Here is a 23,826-nt window from a genome sequence, read left to right as displayed (position 1 = left end):
GCTTCAAATATGTGTTTGCTGCTTAATCTGATGTATTTGTCTGGCAGAAACCTTCCTCATTGTGCCTTTATCTGCACAAACCCATGTGTGCTCTGACTCAGCCACAAATCTCTTACATTATGGTGATCACGCCTAAATTTTGGTGAAATATCTAAGGTTTTCATTGGGTGTCCAGGGTATTCAACTATTTCACACTTTTCAGCAGCAGAAAGATCACTTTTTCCTTCCTATATTGCTTGAAAATGGTGGTCTGCTTAATAATGTGGAACATCCTTCTTTAGTAGTTTTTCCTTTAATTGGGCTCACCTGGCAAACAAATGATCATAGGTGTCCGAGATTGATTTCAGTGATAAAAAGAGTCCTGAGACACAATTCCATCCATGAGTTTAATTGAAAAACAACTTATTTAATCTTTATGACACTTAAACACAATTTGCATAATAATTTGGAACGTGGTATAGTCTCTTCCTGGATGATGTCATCCATAGCACACTGAGTGGTTTGTATAAAGCGACTTTAAGCCTCTCTCTTATTTACAAGGCGTCACCATAGCAGGAAGCTCCCACATTTATGATTGGGCAGATTTTTACTTTCCTAAAGCAACTCGCAAGGGATTCAATCTGTTCCTGGGGATCTTCCCTCGTGTGAAAATGTGTAAGCCACTGCACTGCGGAGCTGTGGAACAGTTTATTGAGTAGGAATATAATAAATTGTATTAATGCCATCACAGTCATCAAATCTCAACCCAGTTAAAAACCCGTGCAAGAGTTTGGACTGACATGTCTGCACCACAAACATTAAAACATCAAATTTCCTGAGGAAATAGCTTTAGGAAGAAATGTGTTTCTCCCTCCAGCAGAATTCCAGAGACTTGAAGAGCCAATACCAAATCGCACTGAAGCTCTTGTGGCTGCATATAGGAGCAACAGCTTACTTCTTAATGTAAGGGTTAGGGTAACATGCTTGAAGCTTTACAAGTACCCAAATATTACAGTTTTAAAACTCTGTTATCATTACCATACTGTCATTTTTTCAGAACTGCTGTCATAATTTTCATTTGCATTGTGTGGTATGTCAGTGAATGATGCTGGAGTCACAGTCCTATAATAAACTGCCAAGTGTTTGAGCTCTCTTCTCAAACTTAAGGCTCTTATTATAGTAGTTAACTGCGACAGGGATGAAGGCACCACCGATTTGTTCACCTTGGTCTTGTTCACTGAAGTGGAAACTCCTAGCCTTAGATGTCTTTTTTGTGACGAATGAGATCACAGCAGTACCCGAGGAGTATCCAAGAATGCATGGGAGGGTACAGGAGGGTAGTAACAAATCTCCATACTCACACAACCAGAGATCAACCAAATTAAGTTTACCCATATGAATATGAATGCTTTGAACAAATCACTATGGGATTAACTATATCCTTACCTTCCTAAATAACTATCTATGTTTTACTTCTCTGGGTTTTGTCCTGTAAATTGCTTGTCTTCCGAAGTGGTATTAGAGCTGACAATTAGTACTCCATCACATAAATCCATTTAAGATATGTCCTTTTCTGCTGTTTAGGGGGCTAGAATTTTACTAGTGTTAGTGCACTCATGTTTGTCCAATTAACATATTAATGTCTAGCCCAAACACTATATATTTACGCTAAAAGAAGCCAAAAGATACCCTAAAAACTGAGCTCTAATTCTCTGGTAGAATTCAAATCTTTTCCTGCTCTTTAAATATATTAAAAGGGCGATACTTCTTTCATCCTTTCAGCAGTTAAAATAACTATAAAAAAGTTGTCTTCATCCAAAAAGCATCTTTAGTTCAACTAACTTCTGCTTCCTGTCTTTCATGCTGATGTTTTACACTGTTGTTGGATTAGCGTCTGAACTTCGTGAAAAGATAAAAAGATTGATTTTTATGACATATTTAAAATACTATTTATAGATGAGTGTACAGGTGTAATAGTTTTCTGCTGTGTCATCTGAGGGTGGAAGTACAGTAATGAAGCCGACATAAATATAATGAAAGTTTTATGACGGTTTAACTAGCTCCTTGATGGATCTCCCATTGAGTTTTATGTAATGCTCACTTAATGTCTTTAGTCTGTCTATAAGGATGAATTTGAAGGAGAGTTAAGGTGTCAGGTATGGGTTGTTGTGGCTCTTATGTATATTTTTCTAAGGATTGTGGTATACAGAATGTAACAGCAGACATATTTTCATCAGTGGAAGTAATTTATGCTCACGTTGCATATGGTTGCCATGGAAATGTCTTTCTGAATGTTGAGTAATATGAAGCGGGAATTACTGTATGAGTATCTTCGGCCAATACACTCTACACAGTACAGTGAATAATATATTCAAGAGGAGACACTGAAAGAAACTTAAGATAATAGATGGATTTTCCTTTCTAGTTTTTAACCCTGTGAGGAGGTATTTTGTGATTCAGCATTCATAGTAATATTTACTTTTTCCTTTTTATTCTTGAATAATGGTGGGTGGTATGGCCAAAGATCATAGAGCGGTCATTTAAATTAAACTCTCCCCATGTGAGTCTTCCCACAATTAATGTGGAGAGACCTACATGACTGGTTGTGCACATAGCTGTCTGGATTATCCCTCTGATTATATTCTGAAATATTCTGAACTTACACATCATGATGCATGAGCATTTTCATCTTTGTGTCACCACCTATCATGCTGCACCTTGAAGGAAATTTGGATTGCACATCACTGTATTTTAATTATTTAATGTAGTAATCTTTTTTTATTTCCCTTGACAAATCATATCAAATCGAAAGATCATCTATTATCTTAAATTGTCAGTTTTCCCACCGTATATCTTGTATTTGAACTCATCTCCTCAACTCAAGAGGAAAATGTTCTTGTACTGTTTGATACAGTTTCCTACAGCAAAGAGTCAAGCGTGCCTCCCAGTGTACAGCTAGTATGTGTAGACATGAAGACTCTATACATTCTCCCAACCTACTTGGGATTGCATCCTTGATAGTTAATGTTTCATTACTCTTTGTGAAAGACTGAAAATATCTTCTTCTTTTACAGTTATATCCTCTGGTGGGCCAAAGGTCTGTGTGATTTGAAATTTGATAAACTTGTCCGTTCAAGACTGGACTTTCAGGAGAGTGTCAAAGCCATTTTAGCCATAACCTACTCTCTTTTTCACCACTTGTGTTTCTGTATTACCGACATGGAGCAGATAAAAGACAGGTGTAGCAAAGAAAAAGTTTGTCCAGCTGTCATTAACTTATGTTACTGTAAGTGCAATAAAAGCTTTCCAAATAGTGCTAAGTGCAAGATAACTAAATGAAAGAGAAAGGAAAAGAAGGAGGGAAAGGACATAAAGAAGTCTCCAACATTCAAAAAAGAAATGATCATTTGAGCTCCACCACATGCATCCAAGTACTTCACTATATGGTTGGATGACCAGGCAATGACCTGGTCCCTCCTCACCTGACTTACAGTGAGAGAGGGCGATGCACCTCTTTGAATAGCATTTGGGAAACTGTAGTTACTGCTTTAGCAGTCACTCAGTCATGAACCAATCAAGAAACTTAAACACTCAGTTGATGTAAGGTAATGAAAAAAGGGAGGTTACGTTCATTACCAGATCTTTTTGAAAGGCAGTTTTTTGATATTTTATTTAACTAATTAAGTTGAAAAATACTTTTTAAAAAAAAATTATGCACTTTATGAAGCTGTATCTGTATAAACAGATGTGCTTTCCTCCATTGTTGCTGAGTGGTGCGACAGAAACAACCTGCTGCTTAACACAGAGAAGACCAAGGAGCTCATCGTGGACTACAGGAGGAATGCTGACCCACATCCACCCATCCACATTAAGGGGACGGCTGTTGAGCGTGTGAGCGGCTTCAAGTTCCTGGGAGTCCACATCTCCGAGGATCTCATCTGGACGACCAACTGCTCCAAGCTGGTCAAGAAGGCTCACCAGCGCCTCTTCTTCTTGAGGACTCTGAGGAAAAACCACCTGTCCTCAGACATCCTGGTGAACTTCTATCGCTGTACCATCGAGAGCATCCTGACCAACTGTATAACAGTCTGGTACGGGAACTGCTCTGCCTCGGACCGGAAGGCGTTGCAGAGGGTCGTGAAAACTGCCCAGCGCATCGCCGGAGCACCACTTCCTGCCATAAAAGACATATACAGGAAGCGGTGTCTGAAAAGGGCTGGGAAAATCATCAAAGACCCCAGTCACCCATCACATAGACTCTTCACCCTCATGCCCTCTAGGAGGCGCTACAGGAGCCTCCGGACTAAGACCACCAGGTACCGGAACAGCTTCTTCCCCACAGCTGTCAGACTCCTGAACTCTGCCTCCTGACATCTGACCCACGTTAAACTCATGGACTGGACATACACACACCCACAACCACCTACACACACACACACAATGGACAACCGTACCCTCAAACACACAATAATAACATGGACTGAACCACCACTCACAATCACTAGCACTTTATATACCTCTGTAGAAATTATCCACATATCTCACTTATCTTAACTGCACTACTGTATAGTTCTGTGTAAATAATCATACGATAATTTTTAATCCTACAACTGTTTATAACTTGCATAGTTCACATTTCTGTATAACTGTATATCTCAGATTTCTGTATAGTGTTTTTTTTTTTTTTTTTTTTTTAATTTCATATTTATATCCTGTTCATAGCCTGTACATAGCTTGTACTCACTACAGCCTGTACATACTTATAGTTATAGAATATTCATAACATACTTCATACCGTGTACATTATAACATACCATAATAGACCCATTTCTGTAACATACTTACATATCTATATTATTGCTAATATATATTGTAATATATCTATATCACTAAAGCACTTCTGGATGGATGCAAACTGCATTTCGTTGCCCTGTACCTGTGCATGTGCAATGACAATAAAGTTGAATTCTATTCTATTCTATTCTATTTTGCAGCTGACAGCTGTGCAACTTGCCCTCATATATCTCCTATTCGGTCAGTGTCAGTCAGTGGAGTTCTCAGTTCACACTTTCTGCACTCAAAGTTGAAAAGTTGATTCTGTATATCTAGACATAGTGTTTTAGTGAGAGGAACGCCACTTGGATGATTGAGTCATCTGAGGAAGACATTATCCACTTGGATGAGTGACAAAATGTTTGATGAATTTTTGATGAAACTTTTCCCCCCTTAAAATTTTATGTCCAGATGAACATAAGAAACTTTCTGGGATTTCCTTGCCTAGATGACTGAGCATGCATCAAGATATTAGTTTAGTTTACCAAACTTGGTACAAAGCCACACTTTTCTTTTTTCTTTGGTTTCTTTGGATATTAATGATCTAATAATTTTGCACATTTTGTCATGCAAGGCTTAAAATACCTGCTAAATATCTGATGTTGATGCAAGCTGCATGGATAACAGGATCCTTTTAAAAACTGGTTCAGAGTTTAGTTCGACCTCTGGGGAATCACAATCCTCCAGGGCAGCCAGCTGGCTCCTGGTGACTTGATGGTTCTGATTATTTAGGTTTGGGGATGGAGTCCATCTCCCCAATCAGATGCTCCTTTCCTAATGCACTCTCCTGGCGTGTGTTAAAAGAGCTGTGTAAACACTTTTCAGCAGAATAGGAGTCACCTTCAGGTAGCACATGAGAGAGCGTGCCTTTACTCCTTTTTTTTCACGTCATCCTTGCCCTCTACCTTCCTTTGCCCACCTTCTAAGCCACGTAATCACAGTAATGGTCTAAAAAGATTCTCCAACAGGGAGAGAGAGAAGGACAAAAGAGAAGAAAGAAGGGGGTTTAATGAAATGATGAGGGGATCAGTTAAGGTCAAAGACTTTGAAAGAGTGGAGTGAAAAGTCAACTTGGAGTACCTATATAAGAGAAAAGTTTAGTGATAGAGAGAAAATACTGTACAGGGAAGAGTCTGGGTATTATTGGTCAACAAAGATGCAGTTTCTTCTAACTCAGATGATTCAATTTAATATCAAAAGAGAAAGGACTGTAACAACTAATGAACTAATGATCATCTATTAATGTGAAGATTTATTTTCTGAATTGATCACATCTTTAAAATCACAATAACACAATGAAACAAAAGCCTTTTTTTAAAACATTTAGTTAAATGTAATTTATCTCAAAGAAAAAGTTTGGATCTTCAAACTTCAGAGGCCGGGGCCAGATTATGCACAAGTTGGGAAATCTGAGAGAATAATCCAATAATTATGAGACACAATGAGAAAATATCTCAGTTCAAGCAGGTACAGTTATCTACAGGGTGGGCCATTTATATGGATACACCGTAATAAAATGGGAATGGTTGGTGATATTAAAGTCCTGTTTGTGGCAGATTAGTATATGTGAGGGGGCAAACTCCTCAAGATGGGTGGTGACCATGGTGGCCATTTAGAAGTCAGCCGTCTTGGATACAACTTCTGTTTTTTCAATAGGAAGAGGGCCATGTGACACATCAAACTTATTGGTAATGTCACAAGAAAAACAATGGTGTGCTTGGTTTCAACGTAACTTTATTCTTTCATGAGTTATTTACAAGTTTCTGACCACTTATAAAATGTGTTCAATGTGCTGCCCATTGTGTTGGATTGTCAATGCAACCCTCTTCTCCCACTCTTCACACACTGATAGCAACACCGCAGGAGAAATGCCAGCACAGGCATCCAGTATGTGTAGTTTCAGGTGCTGCACATCTCGTATCTTCACACCATAGACAATTGCCTTCAAATGACCCCAAAGATAAAAGTCTAAGGGGGTCAGATCGGGAGACCTTGGGGGCCATTCAACTGGCCCACGACGACCAATCCACTTTCCAGGAAACTGTTCATCTAGGAATGCTCGGACCTGGCACCCATAATGTGGTGGTGCACCATCTTGCTGGAAAAACTCAGGGAACGTGCCAGCTTCAGTGCATAAAGAGGGAAACACATCATCATGTAGCAATTTCAAATATCCAGTGGCCTTGAGGTTTCCATTGATGAAGAATGAACCCACTATCGTTGTACCCCATATACCACACCAAACCATCACTTTTGTTGTTCCAACAGTCTTGGAGGGATCCATCCAATGTGGGTTAGTGTCAGACCAACAGCGGTGGTTTTGTTTGTTAACTTCACCATTCACATAAAAGTTTGCCTCATCACTGAACAAAATCTTCTGCGTGAACTGAGGGTCCTGTTCCAATTTTTGTTTTGCCCTCCTCATCCTCGTTGAGATGCTGCAGTAGCTGGAGTTTGTAAGGGTGCCATTTGTGAGTAGCTAATATCCGCAGAAGGGATTTTCGACTAATGCCACTCTCCAGTGACATGCGGCGAGTGCTACGCTGTGGGCTCTTGCTGAATGAAGCTAGGACAGCCACTGATGTTTCTTCATTAGTGACAGTTTTCTTGCTTCCACATTTTGGCAAATCCAACACTGAACCAGTTCCACGAAACTTAGCAAGCAGTTTGCTAACTGTAGCATGGGAGATGGGTGGTCTCGTAGGGTGTCTTGCATTGAAATCTGCTGCAATGACCCGGTTACTGCGTTCACCAGATATCAACACAATTTCGATCCACTCCTCACGTGTTAACCTCTTCAACATGTCAATGGCTGTGAACAAAGAGAAACTTGTAAATTACTCATGAAAGAATAAAGTTACGTTGAAACCAAGCACACCATTGTTTTTCTTGTGACATTACCAATAAGTTTGATGTGTCACATGGCCCTCTTCCTATTGAAAAAACAGAAGTTGTATCCAAGATGGCCGACTTCTAAATGGCCACCATGGTCACCACCCATCTTGAGGAGTTTGCCCCCTCACATATACTAATGTGCCACAAACAGGACTTTAATATCACCAACCATTCCCATTTTATTACGGTGTATCCATATAAATGGCCCACCCTATAGATGGCTTCAATGCAGCAACACAGTGAATAAAGTAAACCAGGCACAGTCTTCATCTACAATTGAGTCTAGAATCACACACTGTAACTGTTATGCCAGACCACAGACATGTCCATTAAGATCTTCCCCACTTATGTAAAACTTTTAAATAAATATGTGAATCAGAACTGTAAAGTAAAAGGTTGCTTAACTTGCGGTATTAATTACAATCTCTTTCAAAATTACATTCAACTCATTCTCGTAAAGTCATCAGCAGTAGTTCAGTATTGCTTAATAATTCAGCGGGGGCGTTTTGTACTATTGGCTGGGTGACACTAGCTCACAGAAGAGCTGGGTGCTGTGCGACCAGATGTCTTTGCCAGGCATGGGTAAACAAAAATCCTTGCCTTTGCATAATTGTGCCCCAGGGAGATTTACTTCCTCCTTCTCTCTGATTTTCAATTTTCGGTTTTGACATTGTCTCTACTGCATCCACCAGCTTTTCATAACTGTAATGTGTAATTACCAGCAATCTAACACTTTGATACGTTATGTCCTTGTGATTCTTTGATCAATACTTTTGTTGTTTCTCGGGTATTAGTCGTGTGTCCGCCCCCCTCCCCCCCCATGAGCAAATATGTGCACATTTGTGCCACCACTGAATGTGCTTTTGTTTTGTTCTCTCTAAAGATAATTTTCTTTTACTTTGTTTTCTTCTTGTAGCACTGTAGCGCTCTCAGTCGCTTCCCTCACGCCTCATGCTTTCCTTCCTCGTTGCAGTCTCTGCTATTCTCTTTCAATTTCATTTTAAAGCTAAGCCATTTGGAGTTGAAGATAGGTCAGAAGTAAAAATTGGCCTATGGTAATGACATGGTGCATAATCCATCATCATAAGTGTTTCAGTAGTGTCAGTGTGCACTCATTTGGAATAACATGGAGAGGGGGAACAGGTGGTAGAGTAAAGGTGTGCCAGATAAAAAAGGTTCTTTGGGTTTGCACAGTGAACAGCCTATATTCTCAATTACTTAAAAAAAAAAAGTCTTAATCATATGAACAGCCATAAACTAGTGGATTGTAGAAGTCTTCATATTAAATGTTTAAATTATGTCGACATTTTGTTAGGTTTTTGAGGAGGCAGGTATTGCAGCTGACTGCAATGTTTGCTGGAGAATGTAATTGTTCCCTTTACTGTGATCAAGTGGAAACACTGTGGGGAGCATTGCTCAGGGTGGGCAGCGGGCAAACAAAAGCAACTCTCCATTCCACTTTGGAAGAGTAGCAATTCCAGTTTTTTGCAGAAAAAAACATTTTAGCTAGGACTGGGGTGTGGATTGCCATAGTTGAGCTTATTTATTACTTCACCATTTAGCTGTGTATGATTTTCAATGTGCTAACAAGTTAAAGAGCATCTAAATGAAGCAGAGCAAACATTTGCAAACTAATTTTAATGTTTTATATCATTGCTAGGGACCTAATACAAAATTCACTTTGTGCACCAACAATTTCAGATTAGATTTGAGAATATTGACTTTGACCCACCAAGGGCGCATGATCTAAATGCATCAGACAGAGCAGACTGTCTTCAACAACAGACCTGATTTGCGACTCTGGGATGCGAGTGCGTATCACGAGTGCCAGATTGACGCGATGGGCTTTGCCACCTCCTGGCTATGACACTGAGAGCATTAATTACCATGTCTTTGAGAGGACAATCTAATCTTAGGGACACATGGTGCATAAACTTAGGTGTCCCTGGGGGAGTTTGCTGCTACATTTTTGCAGAATTACATGCAAAGTTTCTTGAAAGCTAATTGATAAGTTGTTTAATTATTGTAATTATTGATCACATGATCAGTTTCTCTTTTGCATCTGTGTTTCCTGGGAATCAGCTGTTAGTCGTTAGTAATAAATCCATATTTGCATTGATAGGACTGACCCAAGAGTAACTGGGACACAAGACAAGTAAGGTAGAATAAGAGAATGTTTTTCTGTTGCTGAAATCCTGTAAAAAGAATATATAACATGTTATGTCGTTTATGTTATGTTGTTTACCCGTGTAACTGATAGAGTCCATGCAGTTGAGAAGGCAAATGTATAGGAAGGGACAGCTCATTGTGAGGCAATATTTTATTTAGTTTTCTTTTGTTTGGTTAAATTCCATAAGGGTTTTCCTGTTAGTTTCATTATGACTTGTTTTTTTTGAAAAAAAATGCCATTTTTAGTTTTTTCTCTTGCTAAAACTCCACTGTTTAACGATTCCTTTTTGGCTCTCGTTTGCTGAACAACTGCAGCTCTCGTTTTTTTGGGACACCCTACATGACTTGAATAGATTCGACTTTGACTAGGACAGAGAAACTTTAAAAAATAAAGTGCGACATGTAAATTATGCTGTTTGTTCATCAGAAAGAGTATGGCTAACTAATGATGCTGCTGAGTTGCATTACTGGATAGAATTTTAAAATATGAATGTTTTCCTTTACACTGCTGCATGTTTGCTCATATCTGATTGGTGGGCTTTCCTCTCTGTTATTCTAAGGTCTTTATTTTGAATCCAGTGTTTCTGGAGTTTGAACCATGCTTGGACTGTAACCTTGCTGCTGCTGCTGCTGCATTGATTTAAATACATTTTAAATGTCTCATATGCCCCCCACTATGTAACCACCCTTGAAATGACTGCAGCAGAAAATATGTAATTTCTTGTCCTCCTTCTGCAGCATTCCTCTCTTGTCTTATTTACAGTGAATTGATCAAACTAATTGCTCTTCCTTTGTATCTCCTGCAGGGAGAGCATAAGGACACAGATGTCGTTGAGGAAAGAAATGCCCAGGTGCAGCTGGAGAAAGCAAAGGTACTTTTGCTCTGTTGCATCATGTAACACCTGATCTGACCCACTGTGGCTTTTACAGACTCATTTTTGAGAGAGGCTGCTCTCAAGGACATGATTACATCACAGACATGAAACACACACATCAGGACATTGGATTAGCGAAGCAATATTCTTCTACTGAAATGAGTCATCACAGTCTTCATCCTTGTCGTTCCTTTATGTGCTCACTGCCAGGAGAAGGACGATGACCAAGGATATTGATTATTGCTTCAAATAAATTACAATACTTTCATCTTTAGCCATATGCTTTCTACTATGATAGGAAAATAACCAATTTAACTGACACAAACTATATTGTAATGCAACAACATTTAAATTGTAAAGAAATTTGATATGTGATTAATTACTTTGCCGTCGGAACAACAGTGGAACAACATTTTTCTGCAGTGTGACTTGAATACGTTCAAATCATCGGCACATCTGCATCTGAAATCTGTTCAGATGCAGTTAAAGATTACCCTCTGATATACCCTCTGTTTGTATTTCTATAATCTATTTAAAAAAGGTATGGTCTTTTCTCTGGTTGCTCATTTTATGGTTATGATGTCCTGAAAATCTTTTTCAGAGCAAAATTTAAGAAAGTACCAGATTTACCAATTTACATTTACTGGGTTTCACACACGCATTCCTCTTTCTAGTTATCACTGTCGTTCAAACCCATCAGGTTTTGATGTGATCCAGATGTAAGTATGAAAAAGATAATGTAATAAAAGAGTCATTTTATTAATTAATTGGCATTGGCATTAAGTTCTGCTAATGAAGAAAAAAGCAAATACTGTTAAAACAGTATATATAAATTGTTTATGTATGTTTTCTCTTAGTGTTTTCTCTGAGTCATCAAGTAATGTGGTGTGTCTGTAAAAAAAACTGCATATGCATTTTAGTAAGATTGTGCAGTTAATATTAAACACAATATGTAGATAGTCAAGATGAGGTAAAACGATTAAACCTGCTGGTATTATACTATAAATGTAATATCATATGGTTATCATTTTTAAGTCTGGCTTACATACATACAAAATGTGCGATATAGGTTTTCCTTTTGCGGCATAATCACAGTTAAGGTCATTAGAGATGTGTATATTAAATTAAATCCTCACCTACAGATTTAATGTGCTCCCACTGTTGCTTTGTAATTAAGGCGGCAAAGACACCCGACCTGTCACCTACTGACCCTGCAGCCTCTCCCACAGTCTCTAATCTTTCCAAAGTGGAGTAATTAGCAGCTTGATTGACAAGCCACCGACATTTGATTCTGATAGGATTACAACACCAACATTCGGTCAGGAGGAAGCATACAGTAGTTACAGTGCAACAAAGAAGAAACAGCAACAGGTCATTTTTCCTAAGCATAAAATAAACATATCCCTTTGGTGGAAGAAAAATCAAACAAAACATTATCATGTCCCATGACAGTCAGACAGCAGGAATTTAATCATCAGTAGCTTCATCTTATACAGCTGAAATGCAGAATCTTCCAGAATTTGTGTCTGAGCTATATTTCTAAAATATAGAGCACTTCACATTAAACTTATACTTGTTTTCCTAACATCTGTCAAAATGTTAATTTATATGTGCATCAGGCCACATATTTGTGTATGTACACAAAATGCTGGCAACACAGCCAATTGTACTTGACACAGTTATGCAGTTTAGCCACACCCCTTAATTAAAAAAAACTGTAGAAAAGGGAGAAGAAAAATGATCTAATAATGTTAAAACACTGGAAGTCAACATTCTGAAATTCTCTAATAGTTAGTTATTCCTTACTGAACTGAGGAATCACAATTATGTGCAACTGCACATACAGTAAAAATAGGATTGAATATTAATACAAGGATAAAAGATCAGTGACTTGTTTGGTCGTACGTTACAGCTTGTGGTATTATCACAGTAACTCTCTTTTCTTGACTAATGGTTGTATTTTTAACTTTTACCTACTATTTTATTACTTACCTATTATTACTGACCTAATTCATTAAATGTCATATTTATAAAAGCTTAGCTTTTAGCCTTTGTAAAATGGATTACACAAGGTTACTCTCTTACCCTTTTGTAGATTGTATTGTATATAATATGATTTATTAGTAATCATAACTCCTGCCTTGAATTCCCAGTACAAGCCTGTGGCATTTGCTGTACGATGCAACTTCTCTTACACGCCAGCAGACGATGACAACGTCCCTGTACCAGGCCAGGCTGTCACTTTTGAGGCCAGGGACTTCCTACATATCAAAGAGGTTTGAAGCAAACACAAATATACATATCATGCAAAATTACAAACAGTACAAATGGGGGTTGTTAGAAGGACCTAACTGACAGGGCAGAACCAGACGGATTTTAAAATGAGAAGCAAAATGACAACAAACTGATGGAATGTAACCCAAGAGACGGAAAAGAAATCCAAAGAGGAGAAGCAACACAACATCCCAAATTGTCCAGATAGTGACGTACTTTTGGTGCATTCTTCTTCTTTTCACACACTTTGAAATGTGTTGTGGTTTAGCTGATAAAGCTTGACACCTGTTAATTAAGATTTGGGTTAATTTTTTAGATACAGATAACACAAAATGCAAAGCTACAGTTGCTAAATTGGACCATTAACATCATCAGATAAAAATAATGTGAGTCACATGAGAACATCAATCTTTAAATGTCCGCTCTTTTTTTTTCTTCTGAATGAGCAGAAGTTTAACAATGACTGGTGGATCGGACGGCCGGTGAAGGAGGATGGTGTGGTGGGCTTCGTCCCCAGTCCAGTCAATCTGGAAACCATTCTTATCCGAAGAGAAGTCCAAGCGAGAAAAGCTGCCAAGGCATTAGCCAAGTATGTACATCGTGATGCTCTTTCATTTCCTTCATGAGGGTTTTTATGCAGGAATTTCAATGCAAAAGTTGTGTTTTAAATTGACCACAAATAAATAAAATTGCTGGAGCAAAGAGACTTTGAGAAAACAGTGTTGGTTCTAGGGATGGGTATTGATAAGATTTTCACGATTCCGATTCCATTTTCGATTCTGTTTAACGATTCGATTCTTTATCGATTCTCTTATCGATTATTTTTTTTTTTAAAAAAGGAGAACACTAAGGTCAATTAGCTTAGATCTTTGTTTTATATCTTCTCTTTGAACAAGATAGAAATTTAGGAGTAACATGGCCTTACAAACCCAACAGTGAGATCTTAACAGATCCAACCTATGGCTCTTCAATGGGGTGTCACAGGGTCCCCAGGAAAAAAAATTGTGAATGTAAAATAATAAAATAAATATTCTTCTGTAGCAATTACACAAGAATATCCAATAATGTCCCTGCCTACAATTAAACACATTCACTTACCGAAAATCGGGGGCATCTGCAGTGGCAAATGGGTGCAAGGCTTTTACCACAAACTGAGTCACTGCTCGGTGACGTTCGTCTATCCCGGCCTGAAAGAAGACGCTACCGGTAGACTGCAGCAAGAACTGCCAGCATCTGAGCCAGACTCTGTCTGTCTCTCTCATCACCTAAATGCACAGTAATGGCAGGTTTTGTAATAAGGCAGATCGCGCTAACATAATATGCACTGTTAGTTGATTATTTACCTGCAGCATTAACGGGAGAGGACGTGCAAACGTTACCGCTGCTGCTGGGTTGAGATTCACGAGTCCGGAGCGGAATTAAAAACACGACATTTATTTAAGGTTATCGCGTGTTTTGTGAGCAAATGCTTTTGCATATTCGTAGTGTTTCCTCCCTTAAATGAAATATCTACTTTGCAAGTATTGCAAGTTGCCCTGTTGTCATCCGTTCCCGTAAAGTATAACCAAACTTTTTAGCGTTTGAGCCGCCATGTTTCCTGCCAGGTAAATGACGCTCCGCAACGTGGTGACGTCATTTGGGGCGACTGGAATCGATAAGGGAATCTTTTGCAAAAATGGCAAACGATTCCAAGGAATTGAAACAGTGGGAACCGGTTCTCAACAAGAACCGGTTTTCGATACCCATCCCTAGTTGGTTCGAATGTGTATACACTGATACTTTTGGCACAAAGACGAAAAATTAAAAGGAAAGGTTGTGATATCAGCCTGTCTGCGGGTGGTGGCTCGGTAGCGGACCTTTTTTAAAAAACAAAAAGACAATTCTAAAGTCTTTTTACTGGTGTGGAATAATACGTTTTCAATTTTAAAAAATTATCAACCAGACTGGTAAACAAGTTTGCTGTAGTGATATGCAAATAACATTTTGACTTAAAACTTGTATCATACACTTTCCCAGCTTACTTTTTAGTAATTTAGTGTGTTCATGTATGAATGACATTAGTTATTTTATGTATTTTATGTTGTTTAACTTAAGTTTGTTTCATGTCATCATGTGTGGTAGTAAATTATAACGGCGATGACTATATTTCCCTTTTGTTACTTCAAAAGGTTGCACCCCCACCCCCCTCACCAGAAGGCAAAAGCTCATTGATTTGAACTTGACACAGTTAGACTGTAACACATCTAAAGAATCTTAAAAATGTTGCTTTGGTGGAAACTGCGCTGAACCACTTTGAGGGATTTGCCCTCTAAGCTTCATATATTTGTGTCTTATGCTATAAATAGACACACAGTCTCTAAGCACCAAAATCCTTCATTGCATAGAAACATGGTGGTCTATTTTTATCATTACTAAAGCACTGAAATTCAGAGTGTGGTAAAATCAGCGTTTGGTTGTTGCAGACTTCAACTAAATCAGAGATTTCCTCTCATTTTAGCAAAGCTGCATCTCAGGCAGCTCAAGATATGAACTCGAAGAAATATACTCCTCCATCACAAGGTCAGTATGTGCATACAAGGGAGTAACAATAAATATGTTTTCTTTTTTATTCATAATAACTGTGGAACGTTTGCTATTTTGTCATTCTGCACAAGCAGCCAATCAGCAGGTGAAAAAGAAGCCGGTAAGTGATGAAAGTGTTTACACTTTGTTTACATCTGTGTCAGTCCATCGATCCTCATTATAAAGAACACTGCTTTCTAGAAACACAACAACTTATTTCATCTTATTCATATCTTCACTGCATACAGTGAATTCTTGAATGCAGAAGCTTTGGTTTTGTCTTGTGTACCATTTTACAAGTGTTGCTCTAACTTTCAGACTAAAGCAAGGATATGTGTGTTGTCCATTTGACTGACAGCGTCAGTAAAACTGGCTTTCATGATTCAGCTGTGTACAGGCAGGAAGAGGACCCAAAATGCAGAACTCCCAACACGTGGGAATAACTCAAAATTCAGCTTTATTGCTGACACACGGAAATCATACAGGACTAAACTAAGCTGGAAAATATAAACTTCATCAAGAGGCACACAAGGAAACACACAGCATGAGGGATGACACGACACTGACGCAGAGAAACACAGGGCTTAAATACACAGGGGAATAACGAGGGGAATGAGACACAGGAGGAGAGCACAGCTGGGAGAAATGAGACATGACGAGACCAAAGGGAAGCAAAACTAGAAACACTGACATGAGACACAGACCTTCAAAGTAAAACTGAACTCTAGACACGTAAACTTAACAGAGACTGGGGAGGCAGAACATCGAGACCTGAAATGTAGGACTGAAGGGCACAGAGTTAACACCAGGAAACCAAACAACAAAACCTAAGAATTAGAACTCAGGAAGTACTATAGAACCAGGGAGCTAGAAATACTAGGACAGAAACCAAAACACAAACAGTCATAATCCATGATAAAATCAAAAGTAAAAGTAGAAAACTCAAAACACTGGGTCACCGATCCAGGACTTTGACACTTTTCAACTGAACTTTTGACTTGCATTTAGATCACCTTGGTATATTACGGGCTAAAAAAATAGTTCATGAATTTCTAAGTTGCTATCTCATATGAGAACAAAATCTAATGCTCAAAGTGGTATTAATAACATGTTAATAAGTTATTCTTCTTTATATGTTTAAGCATTTGAGTACAGCCAAAATTGAGCTTGTGATCATCATGCATCATCATCATCATAGATAATGGGTATAGTGGTTCCTTATGTAGCTCTTGTTTCATAAGCAAAAAATCTAACTTTGGGGGATTTTTGTTAATTATTATTTTTTGCTACAGGGGGAGCAGGTGGCTATGTATGATGTAGTGCCTACAATGCGTCCTGTGGTTCTAATGGGACCATCACTGAAGGGCTTAGAGGTGAGCTTAATTTGACTTTTGAAGAAATATAAAACTCTAGTATTATTTGATGAATTTGGAGTAACTTTATTTGTTTCCCTCTTGTAGGTTACAGATATGATGCAAAAAGCACTATTTGACTTTTTAAAACATCGATTTGAAGGCAGGTAAGTTCTGATTTAATTCTTCACATAATCTATCACATAATTTATTTGAAAAAAAAAAAACCCAAAATAAAATAAAACAACAAAAATCATAACTGTGTAATCACGATTGTTATTTTGTCTCTGCTCCAGAATTACTATTACGCGGGTAACAGCAGATATCTCACTGGCAAAACGATCCATCCTCAACAACCCTGGCAAAAAGGCCTTAATGGATCGCTCCAACACCCGCTCCAATTTAGGTATGCCGCCTGTCATCTCCAGAACAGCTTCCCTGGTTGACATTCACAGCATAAAGACAACTGAAGCAGTAGTAGCAATAAGAAAATAAATCAATTACAAAAACAAATGGAGAAAATCATGAAAGCCACTCAAAATGCATCATATATGAAAACACAATGTCCCAATATAGCATCTCTTCCCGTGACATGTCAGTGTTACAGCTTCCCTGCACGCAAGTTCAACCCCTCCACCACCCCAGCATCCACCTTCAGGCTCCAGGGCATGTTAACTTATCACTCTAATGTGAAACACATAGTGATAAAGAAGCATCCCTATGAGCTCAGAGCATGGACATCAAGCTCTAACTGTCTGCTGCTGTAATAAATCAATCATTTCAAACGACAGTGGTCTGACTACACTTCTTTGACTCACTTTTTTGGTCTCTGGTGGCAAAAAACTTTTGGAAACCTAATTAGGATAAAATAGGAAACAATACTGTCTGACCCAGGTTTGATATGATGCTTGCTTTATCCCATTAACACAGTGTGGCTCATGCTCACAGAGTTTGCTTTTATATATGGTCCAAAGATTATTCCAAATTCATAATGTGAGAGAATAATTTATCCATTGCCATGAAGACAAAGAGTTTGAAATGAATAGTTAAATATGACAGAGAACACTGACATCAGATCTGCATAAAGCAGTCTGTTGTCTGTCAGTTACAGTTATACACTGACTGGAAACTTACTGTGGATTTGATGTCTTTGTCCCAGTGACACTGTGCACTAGGATAGTGCAAATCTCGCCTTTTCCTAGAAGAGTAAATATTTGGTATCAGACAGAAGCGTGATAAAAATTTGTTTGGTTTTCTCTACTCTTGTCTTTCTCATTGCTGTCTCATCCCAGATGCTGCCGGTATGTATGACTGAAAGCACTGGTAGTCCTTGTGTTTTTGAATGCTCCACTTTCCTTCTCCTATCATTACCTCATCACATCTGTCTCAGCTGCCACTTTTTTAACACTGTGTATGTATACAGCCATTGACTTGTGGACTTCACTGTCGTTAAAATTGAAATTGACTGTTATTAAGTTTTTCAGTTTGCTGGGTTGAGAGATATGCATGTGCTTCACTGTTATTTGTGAACACTATAACTCATTAAGGACAGAAGCAGCCACATTTTCTGTATGCCCTGCTTCACGCTCCCTCTCGTGGCCAGTCTTTAAATACACTCCCATGAGTGTAACAAGTCTTACTCACCGCGTGGATTAGCTCACCAAGAAAATGAAAACAAATAACCTTTAAAGAAGTTTTATTAAGCATGGCATGTTTTTCATTAACGCAGGTTTTAATCTGCTGATGTGTTTTGTTTTGAAGTGAGTGTGTGTACCTTTTTTGTTTGGTAGTCATTTATTTTCTATATTAGAAATGGTATAGCAGAGAAAAGATGACAATAATTACATAATAATAAGCACATATCCTAGAGTGTCCGTGGTTTTGCACGTGACAGTGAGATGTGCTTAAAACTAATATTGACATTTATTTTTTGTACATTATCAAGCCTGAACGCCTCCCCATAAAATATATAAAAGTACTGTCTTGATACAGTCTTGATAAGTCACTGGTATGTCTTGATACACATCCGTATCCTAAAAACAAGTTATATTTAAGATGTGTTATTGTTGTACATGTTAAAATGTTTAATCATGCACAGAGTAACTTTCCTGGATTTTAGATGTTAAAGTCTTGCTTTTGCTTTCTGGTGTTGCAGCTCAGATCCAAGGGGAGGTGGAGCGTATCTTTGAGCTCGCCCGCAGTCTGCAGTTGGTCATTTTAGACGCAGACACCGTCAACCACCCTATGCAGGTGTCCAAGACCTCCCTGGCTCCAATTCTTGTCTATGTAAAGATCTCCTCACCAAAAGTAAGCTTCACCGGAAAAGACTGTGGAATCCGATGAGACATGATTTTTCTAAACGTGAACTTTGGACTATTTCAGTTCTTTTAATGTTTTGAACTAATACTAAAGAGAAACTTTAAAATGCAAGTCCCTTTTTTCACTTCCTCTTTTATTCTCCTCCTTCTCTTGATTCCTGACAAACAGGTGTTGACAAGACTGATCAAGACCAGGGGGAAGTCTCAGACCAAACATCTCAATGTTCAGCTTGTGGCAGCAGACAAGCTTGCTCAATGTCCACCAGTGAGTGCCATCTAGTGGCAGATGAGAAAAGTTGGCAGAATTGTGACTACTTTAGTGTATGAATATATACTACATGTGTTATTTCCAGTGGGACTGCTGTGGGCCCAACAACAACAACATAACTGACGATTTTGGTGTGCCTTTGAAACATCATTTAGACCTTATTTGTGATTCTCAAAAATAACCACAGATTTTCCCTTGTCTCCTGACTGTTACACACTTTTCAATTGAATTTTTCCATTTCCTGTAGGAAATGTTTGATGTCATCTTAGATGAAAACCAGCTATCGGATGCCTGTGAGCACATTGCTGATTACCTGGAGTCCTATTGGAGAGCCACTCATCCGCCAGAGATGGAGTCTGCCAACGCAGTGGTGGCCCAGCTGGCTGAGAATACACTGCCTGCCAGTCCTACAGTAATACCGGTACTTAAAACACAAACAAGTACAGAGAAAAACTACAAAGAAAAACCAGATGTAAAGTCTTCCTTTCATCTAATCTCATCCCATTCATCTCATGTATTAGAAAGACAGCTGAGTGTGGAAAATAAATGTTTGAACTGTGAATAATCTCATCAGAATTCATCTAACACTTTCATTTCATTTCCTCTCATCATACTTCAAGTTGAAGAAATGAGATAGGCCTACCTCTGGTGAGTGAGATATTTTCAGACTCTATTGTCACTCCTGTGTAGCAGTGGAGATGAGTTACAGTAGTTAGTACCATATTTATCATGACTATAGTGTAATCTATGTAGAAACAACTTAATAGTGCTGTGAAACTTCCTGGGAAAATGACAGAAAACAACAGAAATATCACAGACTATATAAAGATAAACTAATACTGTAGTAGATACAAACAAAAGGCAATAGTTGGATTGATAGGCTGACCTACTTTTATTTAATTAAGTTAATTATCCCAAGCTAAGGCTAAGGCAATTAAAACACATGTACTTTTCTTCTCTTCTTTGATGAATCTCTTAGCTTAACATTTGGTGAAGTTGCATTTCTTTTTTACCATTGTCCTAATTGATTTAAATAAATATTTGTGGTGCAAACAGTTTAATATGTAAATGATTTAAAAAAGGAGTGTTGGCTATGGAAATTAGGCTCATGCTTGCGCACATCTATACAGTTTCAACGATTGAGCTTTAAATAAAACAGCACCATTTCTACCTTGTGCATATACTAAGTTTTAGTTTTTACAGTAAATATGGAAACTTTGTCTTTATTCACCAAACTGAAAATAGATTTTTGAGGACAAAATACTGACAAAGAAAATAAAAGCCAAACATCAAAGTAAATGTCTCACAGATCTTTGCAATACTTATTAAACAGTCGTGACCTGTAATGTAATGGTGGATTTAAGCTCTCCACCCTCCACTACATACAAAAATAAGATATCTGTCAATTACGGCGACAGTTTTGACCAGATCATTAGACACAAGAAGATAAATATTATTCTAAGCTAAAATGATGGTTTCCATCATGAATGACCATTTTAAAGCAGTGATCCAGTTATACTAATGTAATCACAATTATCTTTTAATTCATGAGAATATTTTGTCTAAAAGTCATATTTTTAACTTTTTTGCCCCAATTACCATTTCAAGTTCTATAATTTATAATACAAAAAGAACTTTCATAAAGATCTGTCCATAAGCTTTTCCTGGCCTAAATTTGTAAGATGTATAATCTGTGATATAATGGTTATATTTAGTCAGAAAACACTATGTTTTTTCTTTCTTTTTTTCCTAGGATGAGCAGAAAAGCAAGAAGTCAGTTGCCCCTAAGAGGAAAGGCTCACGGGAGAACCATCTAGACCATGAGCCCCCTTCAGTCCCGGCTCAGGAGCAGACCGCTGAGGAGGGCCAGAGAGAGGAGGAAGAGCGGCTCCTGAGGACTGAGCCAAAAAGACCCCAGCACACCCACCACCATCACCATCACCACCACCACCGGCGGACGGAGCACCACAGCCACGCCCAGCACAGCCAGCCTTCGGGTGGCATGGAAATACAGTCGAGCAGGGATTACGCCTCAAGGCCTCCTCGAAGGTACATGCCCGAGGAGAGGGATGGCGAGGTGGACGATGTCCTAAAGGAGGACGAGGAGGAGATTTACTGTAACTTCCGGGTTCATAACCACCATCATCACAACAGTAACCACCAACACCATCACCACCACCACCACCAACATCATCGTGGAAACATCCAGCCATATGTTGGGGAGGACTACGAACAGGAGCACAATGAGCGCAACCGGCAGCACAGACATCACCAGCATATTCCACCACGGACACACCACACAACGGATCACTATACTGCACACAACCATCACAGCTACCACCACTACCCAGGCAGAGACCGGGAGAGAGACCGGGAGAGAGACAGGGAAAGAGAAAGAGACAGAGATAGAGACAGAGATAGAGACAGAGATAGGGATAGAGAAAGACATAAGGACAGGGAAAGGGACAGGGATAGGGATCGAGGTAGGGATAGAGATAGAGACAGAGATGCTCGACAGTGGCACAGAGATTCCTATATACACTAGTGACTGTTGTTTCTACTCCAGGTTGATGCATGGAATTATGCTTCTCCCCTTATAATGCACTAATGGGCAGGGCAGGTTATGTCTTCTTTGTAGTCAATGTTTCTCCTCATATTTCATTTTTTAAAGATTTACCCTGTCCCACATGCACACATTTGGTTCTTTCTTATTTTAGCTCTTGTAAGATAAAATTTTTTGTATGTTTTATCCTAAGTCTTACGGCTCCATACGTGTTTTGGCACAAACAGTGGTCAAGGTTAAACTGCATCAGAACACTCATGACTCGCTCTAGTCTAGTGTTCACGATAATAATTTCATATATAATTTCAGTATCCACTAAGGTTGGTTTTTTAATTTGTCATGATCACTGCAGCCAATGGATTTGTCTGACCACCAGTCCAATATCTAAAGATGCTCAGTTTACAGTAATTGAGAATAGCAGCAACAACAAAAAACATGTATTATGTTTGGATTCAGTATACAGTAGCTGTGACATCAGACTAAAATGTTTTACTGTGACTTTGTTTTGATATTGTGAAACATTATTTTGTGTCAACTTGGTTCTTGAACCAAACAAAACAATCAGTTTGGAAATGTCACTTTAAGCTATTGAACTGCAATTTGAATCTTTTGAACATTTTATTGACTAAAGAGTAAATTTACTAATGTATAAAGTGGCAGGTTAATCAATTAAACGAAATCATTATTTGCAGCCCATTAATGTTTATCTCCCTTATCTGACAACTAACTCATTAAATGCACAAAATGTGAAAGAAAAGTTACAACAATGAATGTTGTATTTTAGGATATTTTCTTCTACATGTCTGCACAGTGAGATTTTTTTTGTCTGATCAAATGTTCATATAACTGTGGCGAACAACCGACTTGTGCATTTCGGTGTCACATCTTCATTTAAATTGGTGTGTCCAAAGACAAGTTATTTTAAACACTGTTATGAAAAGTCAAACTATTTTTCTACATGATTTGAGAGTGAAGTCACTACTTTACTTCCTACTTTTTACACTGGTGTACAAGCATATTTACTGACTCGTGTTTGCTGTGTCTGGAAGCATGAATAATCTTTTGGTGACACTGACCTGTGCTATATGCTGGATACTCTATGCATCTTCTTGTGATAAAATATATTGCTTGAATACAATCTCTATGCATTTGTACATACTTCATAATTGCCTTGTTAAGTAAACGTAAGGAGAACCAGAGAGCCTCTTGCACTGTTTGGTAAGACTTTGGTAGAACCACAGACTTAACAAGACGGGATTGACTCTGTTCCTTTTAAGACTTTTTTTGGCTATCTTTGTTTGTTTGTTGGTTTTGTACAGCGTTCAGAAGTTAAGTTCGACAAATATGCATTCTATTATTGAAAATCATTAAACTGTAAAATGATGTCATGATGTCACTGTCCACTGAATCTATCAGCGAAGGTTTTTTTCAAGATGAACTCAAGATCATCCAGCAGTTTTGCAAGAGAGAAACAAGGTAACTTGCCCGAACACTTAAGGTCACAGGAACCAAGATGGACAAACATTTAAGCAAGCTCATATGTATTTCTCATTTTATTTAAAACATCAAATAAACCAACAGAAAGCTAAACATAAATTCCTATCGCTACACTTTTCCTGGGTCTTATGGTACAACCACTAGACTAAGTACCAAGAAAGAGAAAAGCATGACTTATAATTTGTGTTTTGCTGATAAAATCCTGAGCCATATTGTCAGCAAATTATTTTTCCATTACAGT

The 23,826-nt window shown here is 38.4% G+C and overlaps 1 protein-coding gene across 1 annotated transcript in view; it reads left to right on the top strand.

Moving 5' to 3' along the window:
• The window catches only part of cacnb2b (calcium voltage-gated channel auxiliary subunit beta 2b), a 30,605-nt gene extending 7,144 nt beyond the window's left edge, over positions 1 to 23,461 (top strand). The window contains exons 2-13 of the mRNA XM_087831281.1: positions 10,683 to 10,748; positions 12,905 to 13,027; positions 13,475 to 13,614; positions 15,523 to 15,584; positions 15,683 to 15,708; positions 16,880 to 16,960; positions 17,048 to 17,106; positions 17,236 to 17,345; positions 19,095 to 19,246; positions 19,427 to 19,522; positions 19,773 to 19,946; positions 21,279 to 23,461. Coding sequence (XP_087687407.1) covers positions 10,683 to 10,748; positions 12,905 to 13,027; positions 13,475 to 13,614; positions 15,523 to 15,584; positions 15,683 to 15,708; positions 16,880 to 16,960; positions 17,048 to 17,106; positions 17,236 to 17,345; positions 19,095 to 19,246; positions 19,427 to 19,522; positions 19,773 to 19,946; positions 21,279 to 22,070 — 1,881 coding nt within the window. The 3' untranslated portion in view covers positions 22,071 to 23,461. The remainder of the gene's footprint in view (positions 1 to 10,682; positions 10,749 to 12,904; positions 13,028 to 13,474; positions 13,615 to 15,522; positions 15,585 to 15,682; positions 15,709 to 16,879; positions 16,961 to 17,047; positions 17,107 to 17,235; positions 17,346 to 19,094; positions 19,247 to 19,426; positions 19,523 to 19,772; positions 19,947 to 21,278) is intronic.
• The last annotated feature ends 365 nt before the right edge of the window (positions 23,462 to 23,826 follow it).

The sequence above is a fragment of the Neolamprologus brichardi genome, chromosome 18 (genome assembly GCF_056152115.1).
Source record: "Neolamprologus brichardi isolate AB-2024 chromosome 18, ASM5615211v1, whole genome shotgun sequence".
NCBI classification, from domain to species: domain Eukaryota; kingdom Metazoa; phylum Chordata; class Actinopteri; order Cichliformes; family Cichlidae; genus Neolamprologus; species Neolamprologus brichardi.
This window is presented reverse-complemented; position numbering and strand designations above follow the sequence as displayed.